Here is a 27,935-nt window from a genome sequence, read left to right as displayed (position 1 = left end):
ATGCTGCAGCAGCCGGGACCGCGGCCGGGCAGGCAGCAGCCCAGCGGGGACAGGGATGCCTGCCGTCTCCACCCACAGGTACCGCCGTCTCCTCCGCGCCCTCCGCCCGCTCCCTGGCTCCGTGCCTGCCGGAGCGCCGCGCCCTGGGCCCCGGGGTAGTCAGGGCGCCGAGATCGGGACCCGAGGCCGGTACGGAGACCTTTGTTCCTCGTGGAAGTCTCATGAATTGCAGAGTCCACGGAGCTCCCCCGTCTCGCCCCTCCGAGGGCAGGAGCCTCGGGCCCAGGGGAGGGTGCCGGCCAGATGGCAGGTGCTCCCATCCTTGCTGGCAAGGGGAGGAAACCCAGGCCTTGGCCCCAGCTCCTGATGCGCTCCTTGAGCCGGAGGCCTGGTCCCTGGTCACCTGGGCAGGTGTCATCCGCTCCCGGCTCACCTCTTGCGTGGGGCTGAGCCCTCTTGTTGACCAGGGGCCTGGCAACGCCCCTCAGCATCCCAGGGTTACTTAGCGAGGGCACCGAGGACTCCCCTTTCCCGAGCGAGTCAGCACCAAGGGGAACGCGCTGAGGTGGAAGCCGTTCAGCTCCTTCTGCCCTCGACAATAAGCAACTTCTCCAATTATTTCTGGAGTGACAGCCGTGCATGTTTTTCAGCTCTTACAGGGAAGCAGAGTCAGGGGCGGAGGAAAGCCACGTTCAGGCTGCACCTGGCCTGGGCTTTTGGGAAAAGTTGGCCCTGGAGTAGGGGTCAAGCTGCCGGAGATGCAAAGTGGGAAACGGCCACAATTCAGTAACTAGCCTATTAAGTGCACCCTCCCAAGTCCGTAGAGCCCTTTCCTGGTCCTGGAGGACCTCACTGAAGAATTTTGAGAATGGGTAGAAAGAAGCATGAGGGGCCGGGCGCGGCAGCTCATGCCTGTAATCCCAGCACCTTGGGAGGCGGAGTCGGGTGGATCACCTGAGGTCAGGAGTTCGAGACCAGCCTGGCCAACATGGTGAAACCCCATCTATACTAAAAATACAAAGTTAGCCGGGCGTGGTGGCGCATGCCTGTAATCCCAGCTACTTGGGAGGTTGAGGCAGGAGAATCGCTTGAACCCAGGAGGTGGAGGTTGCAGTGAGCCCAGATCGTGCCACTGCACTCTAGCCTGGGCGATAGAATGAGACTCCGTCTCAAATAAACAAATAAGCAAATACGCCTGAGGAAGGGAGGTGGCCCAAGGCAATCCTGTGGGGGGAGCCCATTTTCATAAAGAGAAGAAAGAAATGAGGAAATTTCAGCTGGTAGTAGGATCATTGTAAGCATTCAAACTACATGGACATTGATTACATTTATTAATCATTTGCCGCTTAAACTTCCCACAACACAGTTTGAGGGACCTGTTACTTTAAACATCCTCTGTACTCTGGAAGCACAGTGGGCCCCCTGTATAACCTTCAGGGGATCCAGGGAGATGAGTGGATTTCCTTTTGACCGAGTAAATGGTCATATGGTGCAGTAAAGATGGTCTGGCGAATGTTTGTATTTGTGTATGAAAATTAGATTTTATGATCTTAAATTCCACTTTCACCCATTTTTATGGGAACCTTAAAAAATGGATTTTTTTTTTTTTTTGAGATAGAGTCTCACTCTGTTGCCCAGGCTGGAGTGCAGTGGTGCGATCTCGGCTCGCTACAACCTCCACCTCCTGGGTTCAAGCGATTCTCCTGCCTCAGCCTCCGGAGTAGCTGGGATTACAGGCACCCGCCACCATGCCGAGCTAATTTTTTGTACTTTTAGTAGAGACGGGGTTTCTCCATGTTGGCCAGGCTGGTCTCGAACTCCTGACCTCAGGTGATCCACCCGCCTCAGCCTCCCAAAGTGCTGGCATTACAGGCGTGAGCCACCGTGCCTGGCCTCAAAAATGAGTTTCTAAAATTCTTCTTATAATAAACATTTGTGAACGGCTTTTACTAAATGTAGTTTTAATAAAAATGGTAATGCTGATCCCCAGATTTGAAGATGAATCCTTAGTAAAGACTTTTTCCGAGCCAGGATTAAACTAGGTTTAATTCTGGTTCAGATGCTAGAAAGAAGTTCATTGAGTGTGTGAGGCTCTCCCTTCTGCTAGGACAAGCTGCAGTGGGGCGCGGTGGAGGTGGCAGTAGAGTTGTCCTCTTGCAGGTAGAGAAGTGGGCTGTCTACACAGTCCACTTTAAATAAGGTCAAAGAGGCTCCTCTTTTCAAAAAGACACTTCAGGGGCTGGGCATGGTGGCTCATGCCTGTAATTCCAACACTTTGGGAAGCCAAGGCAGATGGATCACTTCAGCCCAGGAGTTTGAGGCCAGCCTGGGCAACATGGCAAAACCCCATTTCTACAAAAAAATACAAGAATTAGCCTGATGTGGTGGTGTGCACCTGTAGTTCCAGCTATTTGGGAGGCTGAGGTGAGAGGATCACCGGAGCCCAGGGAGGTTGAGGCTGCTCTGAGCCATGATGACTGCACTCCAGCCTGGGCTAGATAGAGGGAGACTCTGTCTGTCTGTCTGTCTCTCTCTCTATATATATATATAGATATATACACACATACACACACACACACACTCATACACACACACACACACACACTTCTGCTATATGCTGTTTAAAGCTGAAAATTTTCCAAACTGGGCCACAGTTCTTCATTCCGAATTTAAAGGGAAGGTTTCTAATGCACTCAAGTTCACATTATGGTTAAAATGCTGATTAGAAAGAGTGGGAGGTACGCCTGTGTGCCTGAAGGTGGGGAGAGGCTGGGCAGAGGGACGGAAAGGGAGTTGGCCACTGAGGGCATACGTGGGGCTGTGAACTTTGGGCGGAGTCCGATCCAACTGTCCACCTCACCTGTGCTGGGTCTCGCCTCCGACTCTGAAGGAGATGGTCTTACAGTGTTGGAACTGGCGCTCTATTTCTGTGCTTTTGATGAATGAAACTCCAGGGGATGCTAACTGCTACTTGGGTTTTTGGAAGAAAGACCCGCCAATCACCAGTTTTACCATGCAGAAGTGCTTGAGCTAGGCCAGTGAGGAACATAAATAAGCTTAACTTTTTAAACATGTTAATCTTGATTTACTCCTTATAAATGAATTCTATTTCAAAGGAAGTATTGTCTACATAGTTCTTAGGTTCATTTGTTCTCTTCCTACAGGAAAGCGTGGTATTTTCCAAGGCCACAGGATAAGTCATTTATAGAAGTGACAGGAGACTCTGTCTCTGCTATATCACTTCCTGTCACCTTGGAATAAAATCCATCTCTTAGCAAGGCTTCAAGGCCCTCCATGATTAGCTAAGACCTTCCTGAGGGCTTCATCTCTCACCCCAGCCCTACTGTGCCCAACTGTTACTCATATCTCTCTTTTACCCAATGATTCCACCACTTAGAAAGGCGCTTTCCTCCACCTTTTTACCTAACTCGAGGACAAGAACTGTGTCTTTCTTTTATCTCTATTATCTCAGTGTCTTGGTACTCGGTACTCAGCTGAATTGGAGGCTGGGTAGGTGGGCGGGTGGATGAGTAAATGTTTGGAAGGGGGGATGGGTAGATGGGGGGATGGGTAGATGGGTGAATGGAAGGATAGATAGAGGAGTGGGTGGAAGAATAGGTAGGTGGATGTGTGGATGGTTTTTGGATAGACAGATGAATAGATGAATGGAAGAGAGGATGTGTGGAAGGATGGATGGGTAGATGACTGAGTGGAAAGATGGATGAATGGATGTGTGGGTGAGTGGATGGAAGAGTGGCTGGTGGATGAATGAGTGGATGAATGGGTGGATGGATGAATGGGTGGGTGGGTGGATGGATACGTGGATGGGTGGGCAAGTGGATGAGTGGATGAGTGGATGGGTGGGTGAATGGGTGGATGGATGGATGGGTGAATGGGTGGATGGATGGATGGATGGATGGATGGATGGATGGGTGGATGGGTGAGTGGGTGGGTGGATGGATGGATGGGTGGGTGGGTCAATAGGTACATGGATGGATGGGGGATGGGTGGATGGATGGATGCATGGAGGGGTGGGTGGGTGGGTTGATAGGTACATGGATGGATGGGTGGGTGGGTGGATTGGTGACTGGGTGGGTGGGTGAATGGATGGGTGGGTGGGTGGATGGATGGATGAGTGCATGGATGGATGGATGGATGGGCAGATGGATGGGTGGATGGATGGATGGATGGATGAGTGGGCAGATGGATGGATGGATGGATGGATGGATGGATGGATGGATGGATGAGTGGGTGGATGGATGGGTGGATGGGTGGGTGGGTGGATGGGTGAGTGGGTGGGTGGATGGATGGGTGGGTGGGTCGATAGGTACATGGATGGATGGGTGGGTGTGTGGATTGGTGACTGAGTGGGTGGGTGAATGGATGGGTGGGTGGGTGGATGGATGGATGAGTGCGTGGATGGATGGATGGGCAGATGGATGGGTGGATGGATGGATGGATGGATGGGTGGGCAGATGGATGGATGGATGGATGGATGGATGGATGGATGGATGGGCAGATGGATGGGTGGGTGGGTGGGTGGATGGATAGATGGATGGATGGGTGGACGGATGGGTGGATGGATGGATGAGTGGGTGAGCGGATGGATGCATGGATAGGTGGGTGGGTAGATGGATGGATGAATGAATCATTGGATTAACACAGTGTTCTTTATCCTGCTGGGATGTCTCTAGATCCAATCATTTTCACCATTGGTGTCTTCCAAAGAGAAGAAAGACAATCTCTGAGTGGGTAGGGTGGTGGAAGAGTTTTGGATACAGATCTGGAGTGAGGAATTTCAGAGTTATTCATAAATAATTTATTGTCTAGTGATAGTGTGATGGAAAGTGGTATGGTAAGTTAATGTCAGAAAAAAAGAGCCTTACTTTTGAAGCTTAAAACTAATTTTGAGAGAAAGCCTGTGATATTTATCTTGGTCAATGACAAGGGCCATCATCAGAAATCAATGTTGGGAAAGTTGTCCCAATTTGGGGCCTACGTCTCAGGAAGGACTTCAAAGGGAATTTAGTCTGTTGCTTTTTGGTGGAGCAGGTGGGCTGTGTCTGAGAGAATCCTGGAACCCCCGCCCCGTCTGTTATGTTGGTATCTGTCTCTTTCCCTCTCATCTGAGCAGCTTTTCTCTCCTTGTGCTTATAAAAGTGGACATTGGCTAAAACACACAAGCTAACATATTACAATCCATTCTGTTAATATTAATAATCCAGATTAATTTCAAAGCAGTGAAAAATGGTTCGACACTTTGGAACCGGTGCCTAAGTGGTGCAGATTGCAAACCCCAGCTGGGCAGAGGACAGCGCAGGAGGGGAGTGGAGGGATGTCTATCTGGGAAGGCCTTGAACTTGCTCACTCCTTACCTAGGTCATGGGCATTGTGAAAATGCTTAAAAAGTAAGTTGAGGCCAGGCGCAGTGGCTCACGCCTGTAATCCCAGCACTTCGGGAGGCCGAGGTGGGCAGATCACGAGGTCAGGAGATCAAGACTATCCTGGCCAATATGGTGAAACCCCATCTCTACTAAAAATATAAAAATTAGCTGGGTGTGGTGGTGGGCGCCTGTAATCCCAGCTACTCGGGAGGCTGAGGCAAGAGAATGGCTTGAACCTGGGAGGCGGAGGTTGCAGTGAGCCAAGATCACACCACTGCACTCCAGCCTGGTGACAGAGCAAGACTCTGTCTCAAAAAAAAAAAAAAAAAAAAGTAAGTTGAAGCTGAGGGGTGAGGATCTGTTTCTCAGCTCTCCCTGGTTCTGTCCCTCTGCATTCGCGTGTTGTCTGTGACTGTGGGATTCCAGAGTTCGGCTTATTTCTTTAAAGAAAGCATTTTCGAACACTGTCAAAGCCTCAGTTCTCCCCACTGGACTAAAACTCACTTGTCAATGGGTGCTGAAGGAAAAGGGCTTGTGTTAAGCCCATTCAGCTGCCTTTAGGGAGAGTCCCCTGGCCTACCGCGAAGGAGGGAACACAAGCGTTAGGGAGTGGAGAGGACTGGCTGTGACTCTATCTGGTGACAGAGGAGCTGTCCCAGCACCTCGAGGAAGCACTCAGGGTGCCCGGGGGTGGTTCCTAACCATGCCCAGTCTCTCTTCCTCTCTGGTCCCCTGGGACCTTCAGGGAAGGGCAAAATTAGCCCTGGAAATGGGCCGCAGGTCCTAAAATAGCCTGGTGTCCTTGGAGGCCTGAGAGGAGCTGAGAGGCTCTCACTTCCTCAGGACAGTCCTGACCGAGCCTCTGTTTGGGGGATGGTCCCTTTGAGTTTGAGGTGGGGACCTGCGGGACAGGGGTCCTCTCTCTGAGTAGGGAAGGCACTGGGCTTCGGCCTCCTGGGGCAGAGGAGCTGCAGATGGGAAAGTGAGGCCCCAGAGCATCAACCATGAGCAGTGCATTCTGCTTTCGGGGGACAGTGTTTGACTCTAAATTCTGCAGTGTGAACTCAAATGTTGGGGGAGGACTACCCAGGCAAAAGTAACTGTGGCCCCCCCACGGGCTTTCCTCGCAGGGACGCCCACCAGCCCTCCCCATGATGATCCCCGCAGCCAGCAGCACCCCGCCGGGAGACGCCCTCTTCCCCAGCGTGGCCCCACAGGACTTCTGGAGGTCCCAGGTTACGGGCTACTCGGGGTCCGTGACACGACACCTCAGTCACCGGGCCAACAACTTCAAACGACACCCCAAGAGGAGGAAGTGCATTCGTCCCTCCCCACCCCCGCCCCCCAACACCCCGTGCCCGCTTGAGCTGGTGGACTTCGGGGACCTGCACCCCCAGAGGTCCTTCCGGGAGCTGCTTTTCAACGGCTGCATCCTCTTTGGCATCGAGTTCAGCTACGCCATGGAGACGGCGTATGTGACCCCGGTGCTCCTGCAGATGGGCCTGCCCGACCAGCTCTACAGCCTGGTGTGGTTCATCAGCCCCATCCTCGGTGAGCCCCAGCTCCTCCCTGATGGTGGAGGGCCTCTGGAAGCTTCCAGAAGCCTCATCCTAGCAGCCTGAGGGTCCTGAGGGGAGAAGGGAGGATCAAGAGTTAAGTTCCCCTCATCAGTCTGGGACTGTGGGGAACACAGGTACCGCCGGTCATATCCCAGATTTTGAGTTCCTTATCGAAACCAGACAATAGAACAGGGATTTAGCAGCCCCTGAGGGCTGACACCGTCTCATGCCAGGCTCTCCTTGTCGGAGGGTCCGAGTCATAACGCTTGGTGTCATGTGGGCCTGGAAGGCCCTGAAATTTCTTGGATTCCCAAGGAAAGTCGTGGCTGCTTAGGGCCTTAGGGTCCAAAGTGGAGGATTTAAGGAGATGCCGAGTGATCCCAAGAGTCTGCTCAGCTTTGGTTTCCGACTTCAGGGTTTTGTCCCTGACTCTGTTTCATCATCTTATTCTTTTGATGCACTGGGGGTGTTTGAGAGCAGGCACTTCAGGAATGTGGAGGCTGATTCGATGTCCCCATGTGCCGTGGGGACCCCGGGAATGACCACTGGCCTGCTCTGTTTCAGGATTCCTACTGCAGCCTCTGTTGGGTGCTTGGAGTGACCGGTGTACCTCAAGGTTTGGAAGGAGACGCCCTTTCATTCTTGTCCTGGCTATAGGTCTGTTGTTTTGGCATGGAAATAAAATGGAGAGGAAAAAAAAGGCCCCAACCGCTTCCTTTTAGGAAAATTTAAAAAAATTGTTGACCAAAGCAGTTACCCAGATAGCTCTGGACCCGCACTGGTGTGAGGCAGGGAGTGCCCCGCAACCTGGCCCGAGTTAACTGTGAGAATAGATCACTTTGATCATTTTTTAAAATGAGTTGATAAAGTTCATCTCATTTCTTCTCTGCTTAATGAAATAAAAACCCCCATCCAAGTGCAAAATATATGGTGAGTTCGCAGGCGGCTTTTCCACTGGGCTGTGCTTGAGGTTTAAGTTTTAAAAATTCTTGGTCCTAAAGATTCTAGACGTAAGTCGTGAGCTGCCGGGGACAGAGCTGGTCTGTATTTTCCTGGAGTGACTTTGTTTCTCTGTGTCCAGGGGCACTGCTGGGCCTCTCGCTCTTGCTGAATGGCCGGGACATTGGCATCGCCCTGGCTGACGTGACCGGCAACCACAAGTGGGGCCTGCTGCTGACCGTGTGCGGGGTAGTGCTGATGGACTTTAGCGCCGACTCGGCGGACAACCCCAGCCACGCCTACATGATGGACGTGTGCAGCCCCGCGGACCAGGACCGAGGCCTGAACATCCACGCCCTCCTGGCAGGTGAGTCTCTGCAGCAGGGCCGAGGCTGAGTCTGCAGGACTGCAGGCTTCAGATGTGTGGCTTTCGAGGCCCTTTCTCACTCCCTGATTTAACAAAGAAGCTGGGAGAATTCCAATATAGAGAGAAACACTGAAGTGATTGAAAATACATATCTCACACAACACACAGCAATCACAACCTATGCTGTTGACACATAAACAACAATTATAGGTCTATAAATCCAAATGTTTATATTGGTGGATTCTCATTGTTTGAGGTAGTTATGTTCTACAGAGTCACCACAAACACTGAATTAGCAAACACCGAGTCTCGCTCCTAGGAAAAATACAGGGTTATGTTTCTGTAAGCCTCCAGTCACAACGTTTTCATCAACAGATCAACACATAACCTTATTGTATGTGTTTCTGTTTAAAACCCCTTATTTCATCTATGCCTTTGGCTGATTAACATTGAATTGATGGCCAACAGCGCTGCAACTCAAGCCTGAACGAAGCATCACTGTCACATGCAGTTTCTGCACAAGGCACATCCGGCTTTCTTGCACCTGGAAACGTCAGACAGCTTGGAGGCCATTTAAACAGTGAAACACTAACAAAAAACACAAAAATGTAAAAAAGGTGGCACTAAATAGACCACACAAAAAACTCTTGTTTCGACCAGGCTCAGTGTAATCCCAGCACTTTGGGAGGCTGAGGTGGATGGATCACCTGAGGTCGGGAGTTCGAGACCAGCCTGACCAGCATGGAGAAACGCCATCTCTACTAAAAATACAAAAAATTAGCCGGGTGTGGTGGCGCATGCCTGTAATCCCAGCTACTTGGCAGGCTGAGGCGGGAGAATCGCTTGAACCCAGGAGGTGGAGGTTGCAGTGAGCTGAGATCGCGCTATTGCACTCCAGCTGGGCAACAAGAGCGAACCTCCATCTCAAAAACAAACAAACAAACACCAACACTTGTTTCCAGTATGAGCGTGGAGATGAGAAGGCAGAGCTCAGCCCTGCGGGGCCTCGGCTTGACCGTGTACCCTTGGAAGCACAGGTGTTGTGCTCTTCTGTTCAAATCCTCGAATGATCGTGAAGCACCATAAGGATTGGTTCTGAGTTTATCTCACTAAATGAGGAGGTGAATTCACAAATACAGAATCTACGGATAATGAGGATTGAGTGTGTGTGCATGGACACACACACGGCTATATACATACCATGCATATATGTATGTATATATACACACCTGTGGCATGCTTAATGGCAAAACAGGAGAAATGTTTCCATCAAAGTCAGGAATGAGGCAAGAATGCACCCATCCCACAGAGCCACTGCATTAGGGACACACAAACAAAAGGTGTGAGGTCAGCCCCACTGGTCTCTGGGGCTGGACGTATGGAAACTTCAAGGGAATTAGCTGCAAAGCGGTGCAGGAGTTCAGTATGATGCTTAGTTATCAATGTACTGTATAAAAATCAATACTGGTCGGGTGTGGTGGCTCAGGCCCACTCTCAACGCTTCGGGAGGCTAAGCCAGGAGGATTGCTTGAGTTCAGGAGTTTGAAACCAGCTTGGGCGAACAGTGAGACCCCAGCTCTAAAACATAAATTTAAATAAATAAATAACTCTAGCTTTTCTAGATAAAATACTTGCCTTGTTACAGAATAAAATGGAAGAAAAAAATTCCATTTAAAATAGCAACTGGGGCCGCGCGTGGTAGCTCATGCCTGTAACCCCAGCAGTTTGAGAGGCTGAAGTGGGTGAATCACTTGAGGTCAGGAGTTCAAGACCAGCCTGGCCAACATGGCAAAATCCCATCTCTACTAAAAATACAAAAAATTAGCCAGGCATTTGGTGCGCACCTGTAGTCCCAGCTACTCGGGAGGCTGAGGCAGGAGAATCGCTTGAACCCGGGAGGTAGAGGTTGCAGCGAGCCGAGATCGTGCCACTGCACTCCAGCCTGAGCAACAGAGTGAGACTCTATCTCAAAATAAATAAATTAAAAAATAATAATAAAATAAAATAGCGATTGGCTGGTCCGAAGGTAGTGAGTTATCTTGATTGGTTGCCCGCAGTCAGTTACAGATGGAACTCCTTCCTCTACTCTTTCCCCAACGCTCACTGCTGCACTTGACTGGTCTTGAAAAAGATATTGGAACAATGTTTAAAAATCAAGGGAAAGTCCTAATGAGACATTAGGCCTTCATTACAGGACCCTAATGAAGAGGCTGGGTCACCCGGTGGTTAGGGGCTCGGGCTCTGGGAGCTGAAAGTCCACGTTGCGCAAATGGCTGGACCTCCCCAAGCCTCGGTCGCATCTCCTGCAAAATGTTGCCGCTTCTCTTCCTGTTTCCACATGTGCGCTGCTGTGGGCGAGGGAACTTCTAAAGGGGCCATGCCGGGCGAGTGCTGGGCTTGGCAGAGAGGAAGAGGGACGTCTGTTTTTACCTTACGCCCGTCTATGAGAATGCACGACTTTGATCGTTCAAGAAAATTAGTTAATAAAGTTCATCTGGGCCAGGAGTGGTGGCTCATGCATGTAATCCCAGCACTTTGGGAGGCCAAGGCAGGCGGATCACCTGAGGTCAGGAGTTCGAGACCAGCTTGGCCAACACGGTGAAACTCCATCTCTACTAAACATACAAAAATTAGCTGGGCGTGGTGGTGAGCACCTGTAATCCCAGCTACTCAGGAGGCTGAGGCAGAAGAATCGCTTGAGCCCAGGAGGAGGAGGTGGCAGTGAGCCAAGATGGTGCCACTGCACTCCAGCCTGGGCAACAAGAGTGAAACTCCATCTCAAAGAAAAATAATAAATAAAAAATAAAGTTCATCTGAAATCTGACCTTGGATAAGGGTCACGAACAGCAATGATGTCTTTCAGGAGGCGAGTAGGGAAGGTAAATAGAATCATGGGTGTGGGAAATCAAGAATAATAAAATGCCCGGCGGGGGCAGTGGGGAGGCAGAAAGACTCGCAAGTCTAGAAGAACAGAGGCAGAGAAGGGACGGGACTGAGGCTTTTAAATGGACATGCACGTGAAATGAAAAGGCCCATCTGGGACAAAGGAAGGAAGATCTACAGTGAAACCTCGAAATAATGAGATCTATGGTCATGCTGCCCTTAGGTAGGTGTGGAAGGCTGAGCTGGGCGTGTCTGAAGCCCAGGCCTGTCCATAGAAGTTCTTATTTGAAAGGTAAACCCCTAATGTGGCCAAGTCTTCCCCAAACCAAAAATTCCGTGCTGGTAGCAGGCAGGTTCCTCCTCACCAGCAGCGGTAAACTGAGAGAACCCTCCTCTCCTCTCAACACTAGACCGACTCAAAATGTAGCTGAACTCACAATAAAACAAAACAAAACACCGGATCCCTGGTGGGGTGGGTGCCGTGGACCCGCAGATGGCTGGGGTGGCGCCCCTGCAGCTTCCCTGGCTCTTGCCATTGAAGCACAGAGCCTGGCTGGAAGAAGCCGTGGTGTTTGGAGGTAAATCTGCCCACTGCTGTTGGCTGGGTCCCCATGGCATCGCTCAAAGTTTCCTGCCATGCTCTGTGGTCAGGGCTGGGCTGGCCGGTGCCCCGAGGCATGAAGCAAGAACAGAGCAGGAACAGCAGTGATCCGATCCCTGCTCTTCTGCTGTGGGCTGATAGCTCAGAGAACGGAGAGCTGCCCGCCAGGGTATGGGGAGGCAGGACCCATCTGTGGTCACCAGAAGGGGTGACTCTCCTCATGGTGTTCTGTGCATGGGGACAAACAGCCACATGCACACGTGTGGTCGGCTGCGTGTGAGCCACGGGGTCGGCCCTGAGCTGGAGGGGCCCTAAGAGGGAGGATGTGTCCGGTGTCAGCATTTGCTCCAGGGGCCTGAAAGGTTACGGGGAAAGTGGAACAGGCAGGAAGTGGAATGGGATGTGGGCAGGTGGTCACTGTGCTGCTGCCGGGGGTCATGCCAGGAAGGGCCCAGCAGGACAGGAGGAGGACCTCCTCAAGGGGCCTGCCCTGGGAATCCCGTCCCATTTTGTTGGGGTTTAGGTGGAACAGATTCTGTGCCCACGTCCCTGGAATGCCCTTGGCTACTTTCGTGTCCTTCTAAGAAACGGGGCCACCACGCTTGGGGCTTCTCCTCCCGCAGAAGGGAACTCAAACCCTGTCTCTTTCCCCAGGTCTCGGAGGAGGCTTCGGATACGTGGTCGGCGGAATCCACTGGGATAAAACGGGCTTCGGGAGGGCCCTGGGGGGGCAGCTCCGTGTCATTTACCTCTTCACTGCGGTCACCCTGAGCGTCACCACCGTCCTGACCCTGGTCAGCATCCCTGAGAGGCCGCTGCGGCCGCCGGGTGAGAAGCGGGCAGCCATGAAGAGCCCCAGCCTCCCGCTGCCCCCGTCCCCACCCATCCTGCCAGAGGAAGGCCCCGGCGACACCCTCCCGTCGCACACGGCCACCAACTTCTCCAGCCCCATCTCCCCGCCCAGCCCCCTCACGCCCAAGTACGGCAGCTTCATCAGCAGGGACAGCTCCCTGACGGGCATCAGCGAGTTCGCCTCATCCTTCGGCACGGCCAACATAGACAGCGTCCTCATCGACTGCTTCACGGGCGGCCACGACAGCTACCTGGCCATCCCCGGCAGCGTCCCCAGGCCGCCCATCAGCGTCAGCTTCCCCAGGGCCCCTGACGGCTTCTACCGCCAGGACCGTGGACTTCTGGAGGGCAGAGAGGGTGCCCTGACCTCTGGCTGTGACGGGGACATTCTGAGGGTGGGCTCCTTGGACACCTCTAAGCCGAGGTCATCAGGGATTCTGAAGAGACCCCAGACCTTGGCCATCCCGGATGCGGCCGGAGGAGGGGGTCCCGAAACCAGCAGGAGAAGAAATGTGACCTTCAGTCAGCAGGTAACAGCAAATGTGGGGGGAGCCGAGGCTCAGAGGGCAGCATTCGGGGGTCCCCTGGTCAGTTAGATGACGAAGAGGGACAGTCCATCCAGGAAGAAATTCCCGGCTGTTATGGGGGTGTTATCAAGTGCTTTGGCCTAAAGAGAAAAGCCTTAGAGGCCAGGCGTGGTGGCTCATGTCTGTAGTCCCAGCACTTTAGGAGGCTAAGGCAGGAGGATTGCTTGAACTCAGGAGTTTGAAACCAGCCTGGGCAACATGGTGAAACCCCGTCTCTACTTTTTAGTGTTTTAGTATTTTTAAATAATACTTTTTAAAAATATTTAAAAAAATACTTTTTAGTATTTTTTATACAAAAAGTAGCCGGGCTTGGTGGCATACATGTGTGGTCCCAACTACTCTGGAGGCTGAAGAAGGAGGATAGCTTGAGCCCAGGAGGTTGAAGCTGTAGGGAGCCATGATTGCACCACTGCACTCCAGCCTGGGTGACACAGCAAGACCCTGTCTCAGGAAAAAAAAAAAAAAAAGACAAGCCTCAGAAGCGTGACGGCTTTCCTTGCATGTTAGTGAACAAGTTGTGGGCCTGAGTCCACCTATGAGTGAGTGAGTTCAGGGCATCCCTTAGGTATCAGGCGGTTTAAAATCCCGGCTGGGAGCGACAGTGACAACTCTTTTTTCTTTTTTTTTTTTTTTTTTTGAGACGGAGTCTCGCTCTGTCACCCAGGCTGGAGTGCAGTGGCACGATCTCGGCTCACTGCAAGCTCCGCCTCCCGGGTTCGCGCCATTCTCCTGCCTCAGCCTCCCGAGTAGCTGAGACTACAGGCGCCCGCCACCACGCCCGGCTAATTTTTTGTATTTTTAGTAGAGACGGGGTTTCACCATGTTAGCCAGGATGGTTTCTATCTCCTGACCTTGTGACCCGCCCACCTCGGCCTCCCAAAGTGCTGGGGTTACAGGCGCGAGCCACCGCGCCCAGCCGACAACTCTTTTAAACACTTATGTTTGCCCAAATGTAATTCAGGCCGGGCCTGTCCTGCTAGTGAGTTTCTTACAGGCATGGTGTGCACCCCACTTGTTTCTGGTATTTTTCCCGAGACATCTGGGCTCCAGCCCGTTTTGGCAGTGGGAATCCTGTGCCAATACATCCAAGTCTTCATTGACGGTGGAAACAAAACGTGAAACCTGCAGATGTGTCTGGGATCATCCCTCCTGGTGCCTGACATCGGTTAACTCCCGGAGGCTGTAAAAACGGGAATCTCCAGGCCAGTGCCATCTTCCGCGAAGGCCAAGAACCTTCTGGAAAGCTGTTTAAGTTGTATTTTCTATACGTCAGATGATGGGCTGCAAGGCCACCAACTGATCTGTGGGGTTTCACTGGCTGATTTTTTTTTTTTTTTTGAGACAGAGTCTTGCTCTGTCGCCCAGGCTGGAGTGCAGTGACGCAATCTCGGCTCACTGCAACCTCTGCCTCCCAGGTTTGAGTGATTCTCCTGCTTCAGCCTCCCGAGGAGCTGGGACTATAGGCACCCACCACCACGCCCGGCTAATTTTGTACTTTTAGTAGAGATGGGGTTTCACCATGTTGGCCAGGCTGGTCTCGAACTCCTGGCCTCAAGTGATCCACCCACCTTGGCCTCCCAAAGTGCTAGGATTACAGGCGTCAGCCACCACACCTGACCAGAATCCATGCTGTTTAAGTAAAGAAAGGTTATTCTCTTATTTAAAGTAGACATAAGAGTTACTGGCCTGCCCCAGCGGGTGTTGCAGAACGAGAGTGCATTTCAGTAAGAACCTGGTGTTCCCGGTCCTACAAAGCCGAGTCTCAATTGCCTGGTCCCTCGAGGGAGGCAGCTGGAAAAGCCGGGCAGCCTGGAGACCTAGCCAAGGAGACACTTCGCTCGGCCGCAGACGCACGTGGGCCGTGTCTCCTGAATGAAGTAGACCCTGCTCTGCCCGGCCCCATCCCATTGGGTTTAAATGGGGCCTGGTCCTCAGTTCATTCCTCTGTCAGGGGTTCAGGTGTCCCGTCTCTGCCTAGATGACTTCCCTGATTTAGTCGGAGGTTAACTAGAGATGGGGCTTGCACTGTTCATTTTCTTTTCCTTTCCTTTCCTTTCCTTTTTTCTTTTCTTTTTTGATTATTTTGTCTTGTTTTGTTTTTTACTTACTTTTTAAAAAAATGTAGAGACAGGCTCTTACCATGTTGCCCAGGCTGGTCTTGGGCTCCTGGGCTCAAGTGATCCACCTGCCTTGGCCTCCCGAAGTGCTGGAATTATAGGTGTGAGCCACCACACCCGGCCTTGTTTGGTTTTGTTTTGAGACAGGGTCTCACTTTGTTGCCCAGGCTGGAGTGCGGTGGTACATTCATGGCTCACTGCAGCCTCAATCTGCCAGGCCCAAGTGATCTTCCCATCTCAGCCTCCTGAGTAGCCGGGACTACAGGTGCGCACCACCACACCCAGCTAATTTTTTATTTTTTGTAGAAATGGGGCCTCACTATGTGGCCCAAGCTGGTCTTGAACTCCTGGGCTCAAGCCATCCTCCCACCTCTGCCTCTCAACGTGCTGGGATTCCAGGCGTGAGCCACCACGCCCAGCCCTGTTTTCTCCTTGGAGTGAGCAGGATGGTGCCTTTCGTTTGCTTTTCTCTGGTGTGTGTGCCCGGGGCATCTTCACGCCTGCGTACAGTCTCAGCGTGAGGAAGGACGCTGCCCAGGCATGCGCAGGCCTCACAGGGACATCTATTGAGGTTCCTGGTGGCACCAAGGACACAGCGAGCTCCCGTCTGGAAAGGGTTTGAGGAACTGGAAATCACTGGAGAGCAGGAAAGTCCATCCTTATCAAGGAAAGAGGTTTTCTAATTGCTCAGGTTGAGGGCACCGTCAGCCTCATTGTGGATGATGCCGGGGTAATTCATCTGGTCTTTGTCAACACTGGATCGTCCCAGACTGTTTCACAAAGTTCAAACTGGCTTTAGATCCGGTTCTTTAGATGTGGTTGAAAATCTCATCTTCATCCCCTTTTTCTGTTTCCTTTCTCTGTAGAGTGTAATTTATGCATCAGTTCTTTGAGGAAAGTAAAAATCATGAGCTAAATATAAACACATCCAGGCTCAACGGAGACAGAGGCGTAACTGCAGCGCTGTTCCTCTGCAGGCGTGGGGGACGTGCTCTGCTTATGTGGGTGTCCTGGGAGCCGGCACTGCGGCCTCTCAGCTTCCTTTCCCACCGGGAGTATCCAGGGCAGACAGCACCACAGACACCCCAGTGGAGCCGGGCAGCAACGCCTCTTTGCTCTCAAACACCTAAATTCAAAAACGACTAGTTCCCCAAGGTGGGAGGATCACTTGAGGCCAGGAGTTTGAGACCAGCCTGGGCAACATAGACCTCATCTCTGTAACAATTTTTTAAAAATTAGCCAGGTGTGGTGGTGCGCGCCTGTAGTCCCAGCTACTCGGGAGGCTGAGGTGGGAGGATCATTTGAGCCCAGGAGGTCGAAGCTGCAGTGAGCCATGACCACACCACTGCACTCCAGCTTGGGCAACAGAGTGAGACTGTCTCTAAAACAACAACAACAACAAAATAACAAGTTCCCCTGACTGGAGTCTGTACCCCAAACCCAAGCAGGGCTACTTGGAATGAAGCCTTCTCATTCCAGGAGTTTGCAAACCTAGTGAAGATGTGCATGGAGGGTTGTTCTTGAGCCCCAGAAAGAAATCGGAGCCCCTCGCACCCGTTTCCATCCTGTTGACCGTGGGGCGTGTCGTGTGCTCTGTGAGCCCCTGTCAAGGGCTGAGGTGCTCATGTGGGCAGGGCCGCCCTGTCTTCTGTGTGGTGGGGGTTCTACCTGTCCAGAGAGAATTTTGAACACATGTTCCTGGTGGCCACCTTGAAATAAGTCGTTCCCAGCCTTCTCTTATGAAAAAGAAAGGACTTCCTAAGTGTGTGGATCTGAACTGACCCATGTTTTTTCATTTCAAATGTATTTTGCATTTTGCAAAGTCTTATCTCACTCCCTGTGGCACAGATCGTGTCCTGTGGCCACACTGTGAGCGCACCTGAAATGGAATTCTAGTCTTAGCTGCTCCGGCGCCTCGGAAGCAATGCCCTGAAGTTGTTCCTCAGAGGTTGGTGTCGATGCGGGGCTCATGCCGTCTGATAAGAAGGCAGAGCCGTGCAGCCTCCGTGTGGTGTTTCCAAGAGCGCGTTCCCCTGGGCAGAGCAGAGTCCGCGCTGTGTGATGGGGGTGCGGGGCTCTGATGAGGGGTTTGTGGGCTCTTCCCAGGTCGCCAACATCCTGCTCAACGGCGTGAAGTACGAGAGCGAGCTGACGGGCTCCAGCGAGCGTGCGGAGCAGCCTCTGTCCGTGGGGCGCCTCTGCTCCACCATCTGCAACATGCCCAAGGCACTGCGCACCCTCTGCGTCAACCACTTCCTGGGTGAGCTCCTGGCCAAGCCTCCCCGTGAGTCCTGGTCCTGCTCAGGGCTCTCGCCCCACTGGCCTCCCAGGATGCCCCTGAGCCTCCCTTCCCAGAACCTTTCTGAGTTCACCAGCCCCCCACAACAGCACCAAGGGCAGGCCTGGGGTGCGGTGGCTGCCCTGGAGGGCTTTTCTCCAGGGTGCCTGCCCTGCATAGCCCCAAACTAAACCGGGTGTCACCACTGAGAGCCACACAGCTCACTCTGGGCCCGACACCTGGGTCTCTGCAGAGCCAAAATTCTCATTACCAGAAGCCCTTTGGACAACTCCACAGTGAAATGATGGACTCGCCCCTTCCCACCTTCCCACCAACTTTGTCTTGCTCTGTCTTCAAGCACAGACCCCACACCTGCCTGCCCGTGTCTATTGCCGTTTGTAAATTCACACGGCTCGGCCTTTGAATGACCATTGAAAAGCACCAACTTGCATTTCGTTCCATTTAGTCTCTTTCCGCTCTTGAGTGGTTGAACGTTTGAGCATGATTCAGAATTTGAGGCCGGGCGTGGTGGCTCACGCCTGTAATCTCAGAACTTTGGGAGGCCGAGGCTGGTGGATCACGAGGTAAGATGATTGAGACCATCCTGGCCAACATGGTGAAACCCCATCTCTACTAAAAGTACAAAAATTAGCTGGGCATGGTGTTGTGTGCCTGTAATCCCAGCTACTCGGGAGGCTGAGGCAGGAGAATCAATTGAACCCGGGAGGCAGAGGTTGCAGTGAGCCAAGATTGCACCACTGCATTCCAGCCTGGGCAACAGAGCGAGACTCTGTCTCAAAAAAAAAAAAAAAAAGAATTTGAGATAATCTAGGGCTCTCATACATTGTGGGACATAAATCAACATGACCTTCTAGAAGGCAATTTTGTAATGGGTGAGAACCTTAAAAATGGTCCTACCTTTTTTCCCTATGACCTTACTCAGCATTCCATGCAAGCTCATAGTCAAAGACTATATTCAGAGTACATATGCAAGGTATTGATCACAGCATGGTTTCGGACAGCCACAGACTGCAATTGGGGGATAGAGATGTCCAACAGTTGGGGAAGGGTTAAATATATTAGGGTGCACCCACACTGTGAAATATTTTGCTGCCATCAAAACGAGTCTGTTTAATAATTCTTGATGGCATAGAACATTGTAGATGATAATTCATTATGGTTCGAGAGGGCCTATAAATACCACCTTCCTCTACCAAAGAAGGAATTCCCATGGCTCAAGGAATGGAACACTAAGCACATCTGCCAGCACATCCATGTCTGTGCTTCTCGATGGATTTCTCCCAGTTAAATGGACCCCCTCCCCTGCACCACCCAGGTAGCTGGAGCACCTCCACCGCTACCCTTGCCTCATGTTTATAGAAATATGTGGTGGTTTAAAATAAAAAAATTGTAAGGAAACTCTGTTAGTCTGTTCTCACGCTGCTAATAAAGACATACCCGAAACTGGGTAATTTATAAAGAAAAAGAGGTTTAATGGACTCACAGTTCCACATGGCTGGGGAGGACTCACAATCATGGCGGAAGGCAAAGGAGGTGCAAAGGCACATCTTACATGGCGGCAGGCAAGAGGGCGTGTGCAGGGGAACTCCCATTTATAAAACCATCAGATCTCATGGGACTTATTCACTATCATGAGAACAGCATAGGAAAGACCCACCCCCATGATTCAATTAGCTCTCACTGGGTCCTGCCCACGACACACAGGGATTATGGGAGCTACAATTCAAGATGAGATTTGGGTGGGGACACAGCCAAACCATATCAGAAACGAACACAGTTTTCAATTGCTTGTTACTTTTTTTTCTGAGATGGAGTCTCGCTGTGTCACCCAGGCTGGAGTGCAGTGGTGCAATCTCAGCTCACTGCAAGCTCCGCTTCCCGGGTTTACGCCATTCTCCTGCCTCAGCCTCCCGAGTAGCTGGGACTACAGGCACCCGCCACCATGCCTGGCTAATTTTTTGTATTTTCAGTAGAGACGGAGTTTCACCATGTTAGCCAGGATGGTCTCGATCTCCTGACCTTGTGATCCACCCGCCTCAGCCTCCCAAAGTGCTGGGATTACAGGCGTGAGCCACTGCACCCAGCCACTCATTACTTTTATAACCAGTAGACATGTGTTGGTTAGAGAAAGGGCAGAGTGCTGGCCTTTGCCCCCGAGGTCATAAACCCCTTTCTTTCTTCCAGGGTGGCTCTCGTTCGAGGGGATGTTGCTCTTCTACACGGACTTCATGGGTGAGGTGGTGTTTCAGGGGGACCCCAAGGCCCCGCACACGTCAGAGGCATATCAGAAGTACAACAGCGGCGTGACCATGGGCTGCTGGGGCATGTGTATCTACGCCTTCAGTGCCGCCTTCTACTCAGGTACCTGCCGCCAGCCAGGCTGGCACGGCAGCGAGGGCTTTGGTTGGGTGCATGGAGCATGTGAAATGAAGGCAGGTTCATGGCCTTACGATTGCAGACACTGCATCCCAATTTGGGGGACGCCACTGTCTGTCCCGGCTGCAGGGCGCTGGGCCTGGGGGAGCCGGGCTGAAGAAATGGAGCCTGCGGGCCTCAGGCCTCCGAGAGCTGGTGGCCTACGGGGGCACGGGTGCTTGTCAGGACCTGGCTACACCGGCAGGCCGTAGCGAGGGCGAAGTGGGGGCCCTGGGGGAACCCCGAGGCCACGCCCAGGCAGCGTGCTGTCTGCCAGCCCCCAGCTCCTTCCCACTTCGATTCAAGAAGCAACCGGTCCCCACGGAGGTGGGGGCAGGGGTGTGATCGTGGAGCGTAGGAGTGGGCAGGGGTGGGCAGATGACTTTGAGATTCTCTGTCTGGGGTACCCTTGGAGCACAGTTCTGAGTTCACACCAGGGCAAAGCCGAGGTGCCATCCCCATGGGGCCTGGCCGGTAGCGTATGCCGGGCAAATTTCATCCCAGAAGTCCGCACACTTTTTCTGCAAAAGGCTGGAGAGTTGGTATTTCCAGCTTTGCTGGCCCAGCGGTCTCTGTTGCAGCCCCTCACTGAAAGCCACAGACACGGGAAACCGAGTGGGTGTGCCATGCACCAATCAAACCGCACTGTGTTCACTGAAATACGAATTTCATGTGATTTTCACGTGTCACAAAATACTCACCTTTTTTTGATTTTTAAAATTATTATTATTTTTTTAATTTACAAAACTAGGCTGCAGGCTGGACTTCGCCTTCGAGCCATAATCTGCCAGCTGTGTTATTTTAGTTGCCCCCATCTTTGTGGGTTCGAGCCCCAAAGTAGAGGGTCACTGAGGGGCTGTGGCAAAAATAAATTTGTCAGGTTTCACTTGTGAGTCCATGGGGCGGCACCTTAGGAGTTGGGTTCCGCCATAGCCGTGTGGCCTTGGGGCGTGGGGAACTGGCCCCATTTTATCTGATTCTAGGGAGCCCCGTCGCTGACATCCATGCTGTCACATCATCTTGGGGGCGTAAAGATGGTGGCCGGCTACGGGATGGGCTGCTGTTATGCCCATAATTACACAAGAACACAGAGGTTTAGCTCGAGACCCTCAGTCCCTGAGCCCCTTTGGTGTCACAGCCCCAAGACCCCTCCACCTGCAGAAGCCCTGGGGGACCTGGCCTGGGCCAATGTGAACAGGACACCCCGGTCCTGCCATCCATCCAGACAGCCCTGTCCTGGGCACCCACCAGAGTTACTGGGGCTGTCTCTCAGCTCCCCTGGGTCCCCCAGGAAGTACTTTCTGGTCTGGGGCAAGTGGCCTGCCAAGCCGGGTCCCACCACTGCTAGCTTCAGGCCAGCTGCGGGGAGGTGGTGCTGGAAGCTGAGTCCCCAGAGGCTCTGACCGTGTGGCACTGCTCACCCTCTGTGTGGCCCGCAGCTATCCTGGAGAAGCTGGAGGAGTTCCTCAGCGTCCGCACCCTCTACTTCATCGCCTATCTCGCCTTCGGCCTGGGGACGGGGCTCGCCACCCTCTCCAGGAACCTCTACGTGGTCCTGTCGCTCTGCATAACCTACGGGATTTTATTTTCCACCCTGTGCACCTTGCCCTACTCGCTGCTCTGCGATTACTACCAGAGTAAGAAGGTAAGCGCTCTTCCTTGCCTTGCTTCGGGTCCGCTTCTTGGATAAACCCCACCTGAGAACTGTCCCCCAGGACCAGCTGCACAATCTGCAGAGCCCGGTGCAAAATGATGACTGTCAAGACAGCGACAGCAGAGCATTAAACCAAGAGGGGCCTTTCTGAGCATGGGGCACGCCCCCTGCCTGTAATCCCCTCATTGCTTTATTAGCAGAAGCCTCCAGCCCACCCAGGCTCTGGGTCGGGCTCTGTCCTTCCCAGGGATGTAGGGAATGGGAGGCCGCCCCTTCCTATTCCATTGTCAGGCCACCGGGTCTCCTGTTGATGCCTGTCCCAGCCATTCAGGGTGGGGCTTATGGGGAGGCAGTGAAGCTCGGAAAACTCAGCAATCCAGATCGATAACATGGTAATGCAGTATTTTTAAAAATCAGAATTCTTGCCAAAAATCCATGGAGAACAAAAACATCTTTTTTTTTTTTTTTTTGAGATGGAGTCTTGCTCTGATGCCTGTGCTGGAGTGCAATGGCATGATCTCGGCTCAGTGCAACCTCCGCCTCCCAGGTTCAAGTGATCCTCCTGCCTCAGCCTCCCAACCAGCTGGGACTACAGGCACGCGCCACCATGCCCAGCTAATTTTTTGTATTTTTAGTAGAGACAGGGTTTCACCATGTTGGTCAGGCTGGTCTCAATCTCTTGACCTCGTAATCCACCAGCCTCAGCCTCCCAAAGTGCTGGGATTACAGGCGTGAGCCACCACGCCCAGCCCAAAATTTTAAATAAAGAGAGGATCAGTTCACCATATACTAGGGGCTCTGATAGCCAGCTCAGCTCCTGATCCTTTTACTATGTGAACTTCAGTTGTCCTTGAATCCTGACTAGATGTTTCTTGCCCTCGGGTCTCAGCATTCTCTTGGCTTTTATTCCTTTATCCACTTGCCAGTTTTATCACCTCACCCTTGTTCCTCATGGCTTCCCATCAAGCTGTGAGTATTAGGTGACAGTGTAATTTATTAGATGTTGGCTTTGGCCAAATACTGGGCATGCTTTAATAACAACCAAACCATTTCATTATTTGGATAGGGCTGAGTACCTTATCAAGCAGATTAAAAGGATATGGTACCCGTTCTTTAGAAAAGGACAGCTAAGATCTTGTTATGGATTATGGATTTAGCATAAAGAAAAATAATCAGGCATAAATTAAGAGTAAGAGAGGGTAAAAAAAATTAAAAAAAAAAAAAAAAAAAAAAAAAAAAAAAAAAAGAGTAAGAGAGGGGGCCGGGCGCGGTGGCTCACACCTGTCGTCCCAGGTACTTAGGAGGGCGAGGTGGGTGGATCACGAGGTCAGGAGATCGAGACCACCCTGGCTAACACAGTGAAACCCCGTCTCTACTAAAAATACAAAAAATTAGCCAGGCGTGGTGGCGGGCGCCTGTAGTTCCAGCTACTCAGGAGGCTGAGGCAGGAGAATCGCTTGAATCTGGGAGGCAGAGCTTGCAGTGAGCTGAGATTGCACCACTGCACTCCAGCCTGGGCGACAGAGCAAGACTCTGTCTCAAAAAAAAAAAAAAAAAAGAGTAAGAGGGACAATGAATAGAAATTGCACTTCGCGGCCAGGTGCAGTGGCTCACGCGTGTAATCCCAGCACTTTGGGAGGCTGAGGCGGGAGGATTACCTGAGGTCAGGAGTTCGAGACCAGCCTGGCCAACATGGTGAAACCCCGTCTCTACTAAAAATACAAAAATTAGCCAGGCGTGGTGGCGGGCGCCTATAGTCCCAGCTACACGGGAGGCTGAGGCAGGAGAATGGCGTGAATCCGGGAGGCGGAGCTTGCAGTGAGCCAAGATCGCACCACTGCACTCCAGCCTGGGCAACACAGCGAGACTCTGTCTCAAAAAAAAAAAAAAGATAGTAATACTTTGAAAAAAAAAAAAAAGGATCAGTAACAGTGCTGAGCCACCTCATTTTGGAGTCTGAGGCAAAAGGAAAAATGGCATTTAAAAGGCCGAGAGCAGTAGCTCACGCTTGTAATCCCAGCACTTTGGGAGGCCGAGGCAGGTGGATCACTTGAGGTCAGGAGTTCAAGATCAGCCTGGCCAACATGACAAAACCGTGTCTACTAAAATACAAAAATTAGCCGGGCATGGTGGCCTGTGCCCATAATTCCAGCTACTTAGGAGGCTGAAGCAGGAGAATCGCTTGAACCTGGGAGGCAGGGGTTGCAGTGAGCCAAGATTGCACCACTGCACTCCAGCCTGGTTGACAGAGGCTGTGTAAATAAATAAATAGGCCAGGTGCGGTGGCTAACGCCTGTAATCCCAGCACTTTGGGAGGCCGAGGCGGGCAGATCACGAGGTCAGGAGATCGAGACCATCCTGGCTAACACAGTGAAGCCCCTTCTCTACTAAAAATACAAAAAATTAACTGGGCTTGGTGGCGGGCGCCTGTAGTCCCAGCTACTCGGGAGGCTAAGGCAGAAGAATGGCATGAACCTGGGAGGCGGAGCTTGCAGTGAGCTGAGATCGTGCCACTGCACTCCAGCCTGGGCGACAGAGCGAGACTCTGTCTCAAATAAATACATACATAAATAAATAAAGTGCCTTAAATTTTTGTTGATATTTTGCTCAGCATAGACTTTTTATGCTGTATTGAGATATGCACCATCTAATAGTGTATGATGTGCTCCATTTGGTGGTTTCAGCACACGCAGAGTTGTACAACCATCACCACCATCAATTTCAGAAGTTTTGTCACCCCAGGAAGAAACCCGTCAGCTGTCACCCCTCTGACCCTCCCACTCTCCCAGGCCTAGGTGACCACTAACCTACTTCCTGTCCCCATGGACTTGCCTATTTGGGACGTCCCCTGTGATGGAGTCAGGCAGTCTGCGGCCTCTTGTGTCTGGCATCTGTGGTGCAGCTGTGGGCTTCGAGCTCCATCCATGCTGTTTCCTGGGTCAGCGCCTCATTCCCTTTTATAATCACATAATGTTCCCACCATAATTTTCCTTTGCAGTGACTTTGAAATTTTAAAATGCTGCATTGAAATATTACCTGGACAGCCTGGGCAACATAGTCAGACCCCATCTCTAAAAAAAAAAAAAAATTAAAAATTAGCCAGGTGTGGTGGCATGCACCTGTAGTTCCAGCTACTTGGGAGGCTGAGGTGGGAGGATCACTTGAGCTCAGGAGGCTGAGGCTGCAGTGGGCAGAGATTGTGCCACTGCACTCCAGCCTGGGCAACAGAGCAAGACCCTGTCTCAAAAAAAAAAAAAAAAAAAAAAAAGAAAGAAGAAAAAGGGAAAAGAAAGAAGAAAGAAAAAGAAAAGAAAAGAAATGTGACCTGGATTACTGAGTTTCTCTCTCTTGCTTTTATTTTTTTTTATTTTTTATTTTTTGAGACGGAGTCTTGCTCTGTCACCCAGGCTGGAGTGCAGTGGTGCGATCTCGGCTGACTGCAAGCTCCGCCTCCCGGGTTCACGCCATTCTCCTGGCTCAGCCTCCCGAGTAGCTGGGACTACAGGCACCCGCCAACACGCCCAGCTAATTTTTTGTATTTTTAGTAGAGACGGGGTTTCACCATGTTAGCCAGGATGGCCTCGATCTCCTGACCTCGTGATCCGCCCGCCTCAGCCTCCCAAAGTGCTGGGATTACAGGCTTGAGCCACCGCGCCCGGCCCTCTCTCTCCCTTTTAATCTCATGCCTCAGTTGCCTCCCCCAGGCCTGGGCCTGATTTGTTTTAGGGAGTTTGGAGTCTGACAAGTTCACCTGGGCTGGCCCTGAGCACAGCCCTTCTGATGGGGGTAGAATTGGCACAGGGAAGCCGCAGGGGAGGCCCAGGCTCCCAGGTCACAGCGATGCCCACTCACGTAGCACCTTGCAGGCCAGCTGGTGCTGGGGGTGCCGAGTGAGGGAAAGCCATGCCACCGCTCCCCACCGTCACTCTGCACAGACCACACTGTCAGCCACTGTCCCCCAGCGTGGCATGCAGGGGAGGGAGAGTGAGTGACGTGCCCAAGCTGGAGGCCACGAGGACCTCGGAGCCTCAGATAGAGGACCAGAGGCTGTCATGTGCAGAGGACTTTGGGGTGTGGGGCAGGTCCCATCCTGGACGAAGGTGAAGGAGGGGATGGCAGGAGTGGAGCAGCCGCCTGGCTGGGCAGATTGGTTTTCTTTGGGTGAGAGGACGGGGAAGAGCTCAAGTGCTGAGCGGGAAAGTGTCTCCGGCCACCTCGGCCCGTGGGAGCTCAGCCCTCTGCCCCATTAGTCATGGATTCTTTTCACTGTCGTCATCTCTCAGAACACAAATATTGTTAAACTCTTGGCTGAACTCCCTGTACATGTTGGCGCCGAAAAATGTGAGGCCGCCACGCGTGGGCCGCTCGGGCCTCCTGGGCTCGTGGGACACACGGAGCTCGGTCGCCTACTGCTGGCCGCGGCGGGTCTCGCTGACAACGTTTCTTCCTCTGGGTCAGTTTGCAGGGTCCAGCACGGACGGCACCCGGCGGGGCATGGGCGTGGACATCTCTCTGCTAAGCTGCCAGTACTTCCTGGCTCAGATCCTGGTCTCCCTGGTCCTGGGGCCCCTGACCTCGGCTGTGGGCAGCGCCAATGGGGTGATGTACTTCTCCAGCCTCGTGTCCTTCCTGGGCTGCCTGTACTCCTCCCTGTTTGTCATTTATGAAATTCCTCCCAGCGACGCTGCAGACGAGGAGCACCGGCCCCTCCTGCTGAACATCTGACATCGCGGAGCCTCAACTCTGGACACGCGCCTGCACCTGGGGGTCTGGAGCAGGCCGACCAGTAAGGACCAAAGGGCCTTGTTGGACGGGGGGACAGGCTGCCTACTGGAATGTAAATATGTGATAAAATAATAAATGACAGCGGCAAAGCCTATGGTTTCTAGGCATTGCTCTCCAGTGGCTGAGAGGTCCCCATGGGATTGAGTTACTCCCCCCCGCCCCGAGGACTTGGGCAGGGGGAGGTTTGTAAGAATCTTTTTTTGGAAGTAAAGGTGTAATTTGACGGTTCTCAACCAGGGGCAATTTTGCCACCCCACCCCCACCCCCAGGAAGACATCTGGCAGAGTCTGGAGATAGCTTTGGTTGTCACAACTCAGGGATGCTGTAAACCTCCCATGGCACACAGGACCGCCCCAACAGCAAGGAGCTAGCAAGACCCAGATGTCAATCGTGCTGAGGTAGAGTGAGCCTGGTCTAACTGGACCATACATTCTGTACATTTCATCCCAGGGTAGAGTCAGAGCATACAGGTCTTTTGGATCAGAAGGCCTCATATTCATTCACTTGTCCATTCATCTATTTATTCTCTCATCCATTCATTCATCTACCCATCCACATATCCACCCATCCACATAACCATCCATCCACTCATCCAAATATCCTCCCATCCAAATATCCACTCATCTATATATCCATCCATCCACATATCCACCCATTCATCCATCCACATAACCATCCATCCACTCATCCAAATATCCTCCCATCCAAATATCCACTCATCTATATATCCATCCATCCACAATCCACCCATTCATCCATCTAAATATCCACTTCTCCGTATATCCATCCATCCATCCATCCATCCATCCATCCATCCACATATCCACCCATCCACCCATCCAAATATCCACTTCTCCATCCATCCATCCATCCATCCATCCATCCATCCATCCATCCATCCATCCTCTTATCCACTCATCCACCCTCCAGATATCCAGCGAGTGCCTGGGTGTGGCAGACAGTGGTTGGCCTGGGAATCCAGCTATGAGTGTCCACTCTGCCTTGCTGGAACTGATGTGAGAGGAAGGGATACACGTGGCTCGCTGAGGCTCCGTGCAGCGCAAGCACAGGGAAGGAGGACGGGGTGGCAGTGGCATGTCTGGGTGGCCTCAGTAGTGAGGTGCCGTTTGAGCAGTGCCCTGATGAAGCCAGGGAGTGATCTCTGAGGTGAGCACTTGCTTGACAGGCTCGAGGGAGCATAGGCATCAAGATGCTCGGATTGTTAAATGCCCCAAAAGTTGAAATCTCAAAGAGGTTGGAGCCGATGCGGCTGGCCAGTGCCCATCCTGCCCTTTGACTCCACAGGCAGGGACTAGGGGCTGGAGGGTAAGGTTCGGGTCATTCTTCCCCCTCCATCCGCCAAGGGTTAATTCCACAGATGGCCACCATGTGCCTGCTGCATGCAGGCGTCGCTGGGCCTGGGTCTGCCCGGGCTGTGCCCACTGCCTCCCAGTGTCCCTTTATGGACCTGGCAAAGCTCTCGTGAGTGTGGC

At 52.3% G+C, this 27,935-nt stretch overlaps 1 protein-coding gene across 4 annotated transcripts; it reads left to right on the top strand.

Annotated features, from left to right (window-relative positions):
• On the top strand, positions 1-26,534 carry SLC45A1 (solute carrier family 45 member 1). 4 transcript variants are annotated; one of them, XM_055262476.2, is made up of 9 exons: positions 1-78; positions 6,515-6,935; positions 7,508-7,600; positions 8,025-8,249; positions 12,388-13,115; positions 17,396-17,549; positions 19,773-19,949; positions 21,443-21,648; positions 26,116-26,534. In XM_055262476.2, the coding sequence occupies exons 1-9, from the start codon at positions 1-3 to the stop codon at positions 26,380-26,382; spliced, it is 2,349 nt and encodes a 782-aa protein (XP_055118451.1). In that variant the 3' UTR covers positions 26,383-26,534. The 4 variants fall into 4 exon arrangements, with proteins under 4 accessions (XP_055118451.1, XP_055118450.1, XP_055118453.1 ...); XM_055262475.2 differs by having other exon boundaries at positions 17,396-17,573; XM_055262478.2 differs by lacking the exon at positions 7,508-7,600.
• Positions 26,535-27,935: the final 1,401 nt, after the last annotated feature.

The sequence above is a fragment of the Symphalangus syndactylus genome, chromosome 22 (assembly GCF_028878055.3).
Source record: "Symphalangus syndactylus isolate Jambi chromosome 22, NHGRI_mSymSyn1-v2.1_pri, whole genome shotgun sequence".
In the NCBI taxonomy this organism is placed as follows: domain Eukaryota; kingdom Metazoa; phylum Chordata; class Mammalia; order Primates; family Hylobatidae; genus Symphalangus; species Symphalangus syndactylus.
This window is presented reverse-complemented; position numbering and strand designations above follow the sequence as displayed.

Excerpts from the sequence above, each read along its gene's own strand:
- SLC45A1 (XM_055262475.2), top strand. The coding sequence starts at position 1 with ATGCTGCAGCAGCCGGGACCGCGGCCGGGCAGGCAGCAGCCCAGCGGG. Across the intron at positions 79-6,514 it reads CCTGCCGTCTCCACCCACAG|GGACGCCCACCAGCCCTCCC; the intron begins GTACCGCCGTCT and ends CTTTCCTCGCAG. Across the intron at positions 8,250-12,387 it reads CATCCACGCCCTCCTGGCAG|GTCTCGGAGGAGGCTTCGGA; the intron begins GTGAGTCTCTGC and ends CTCTTTCCCCAG.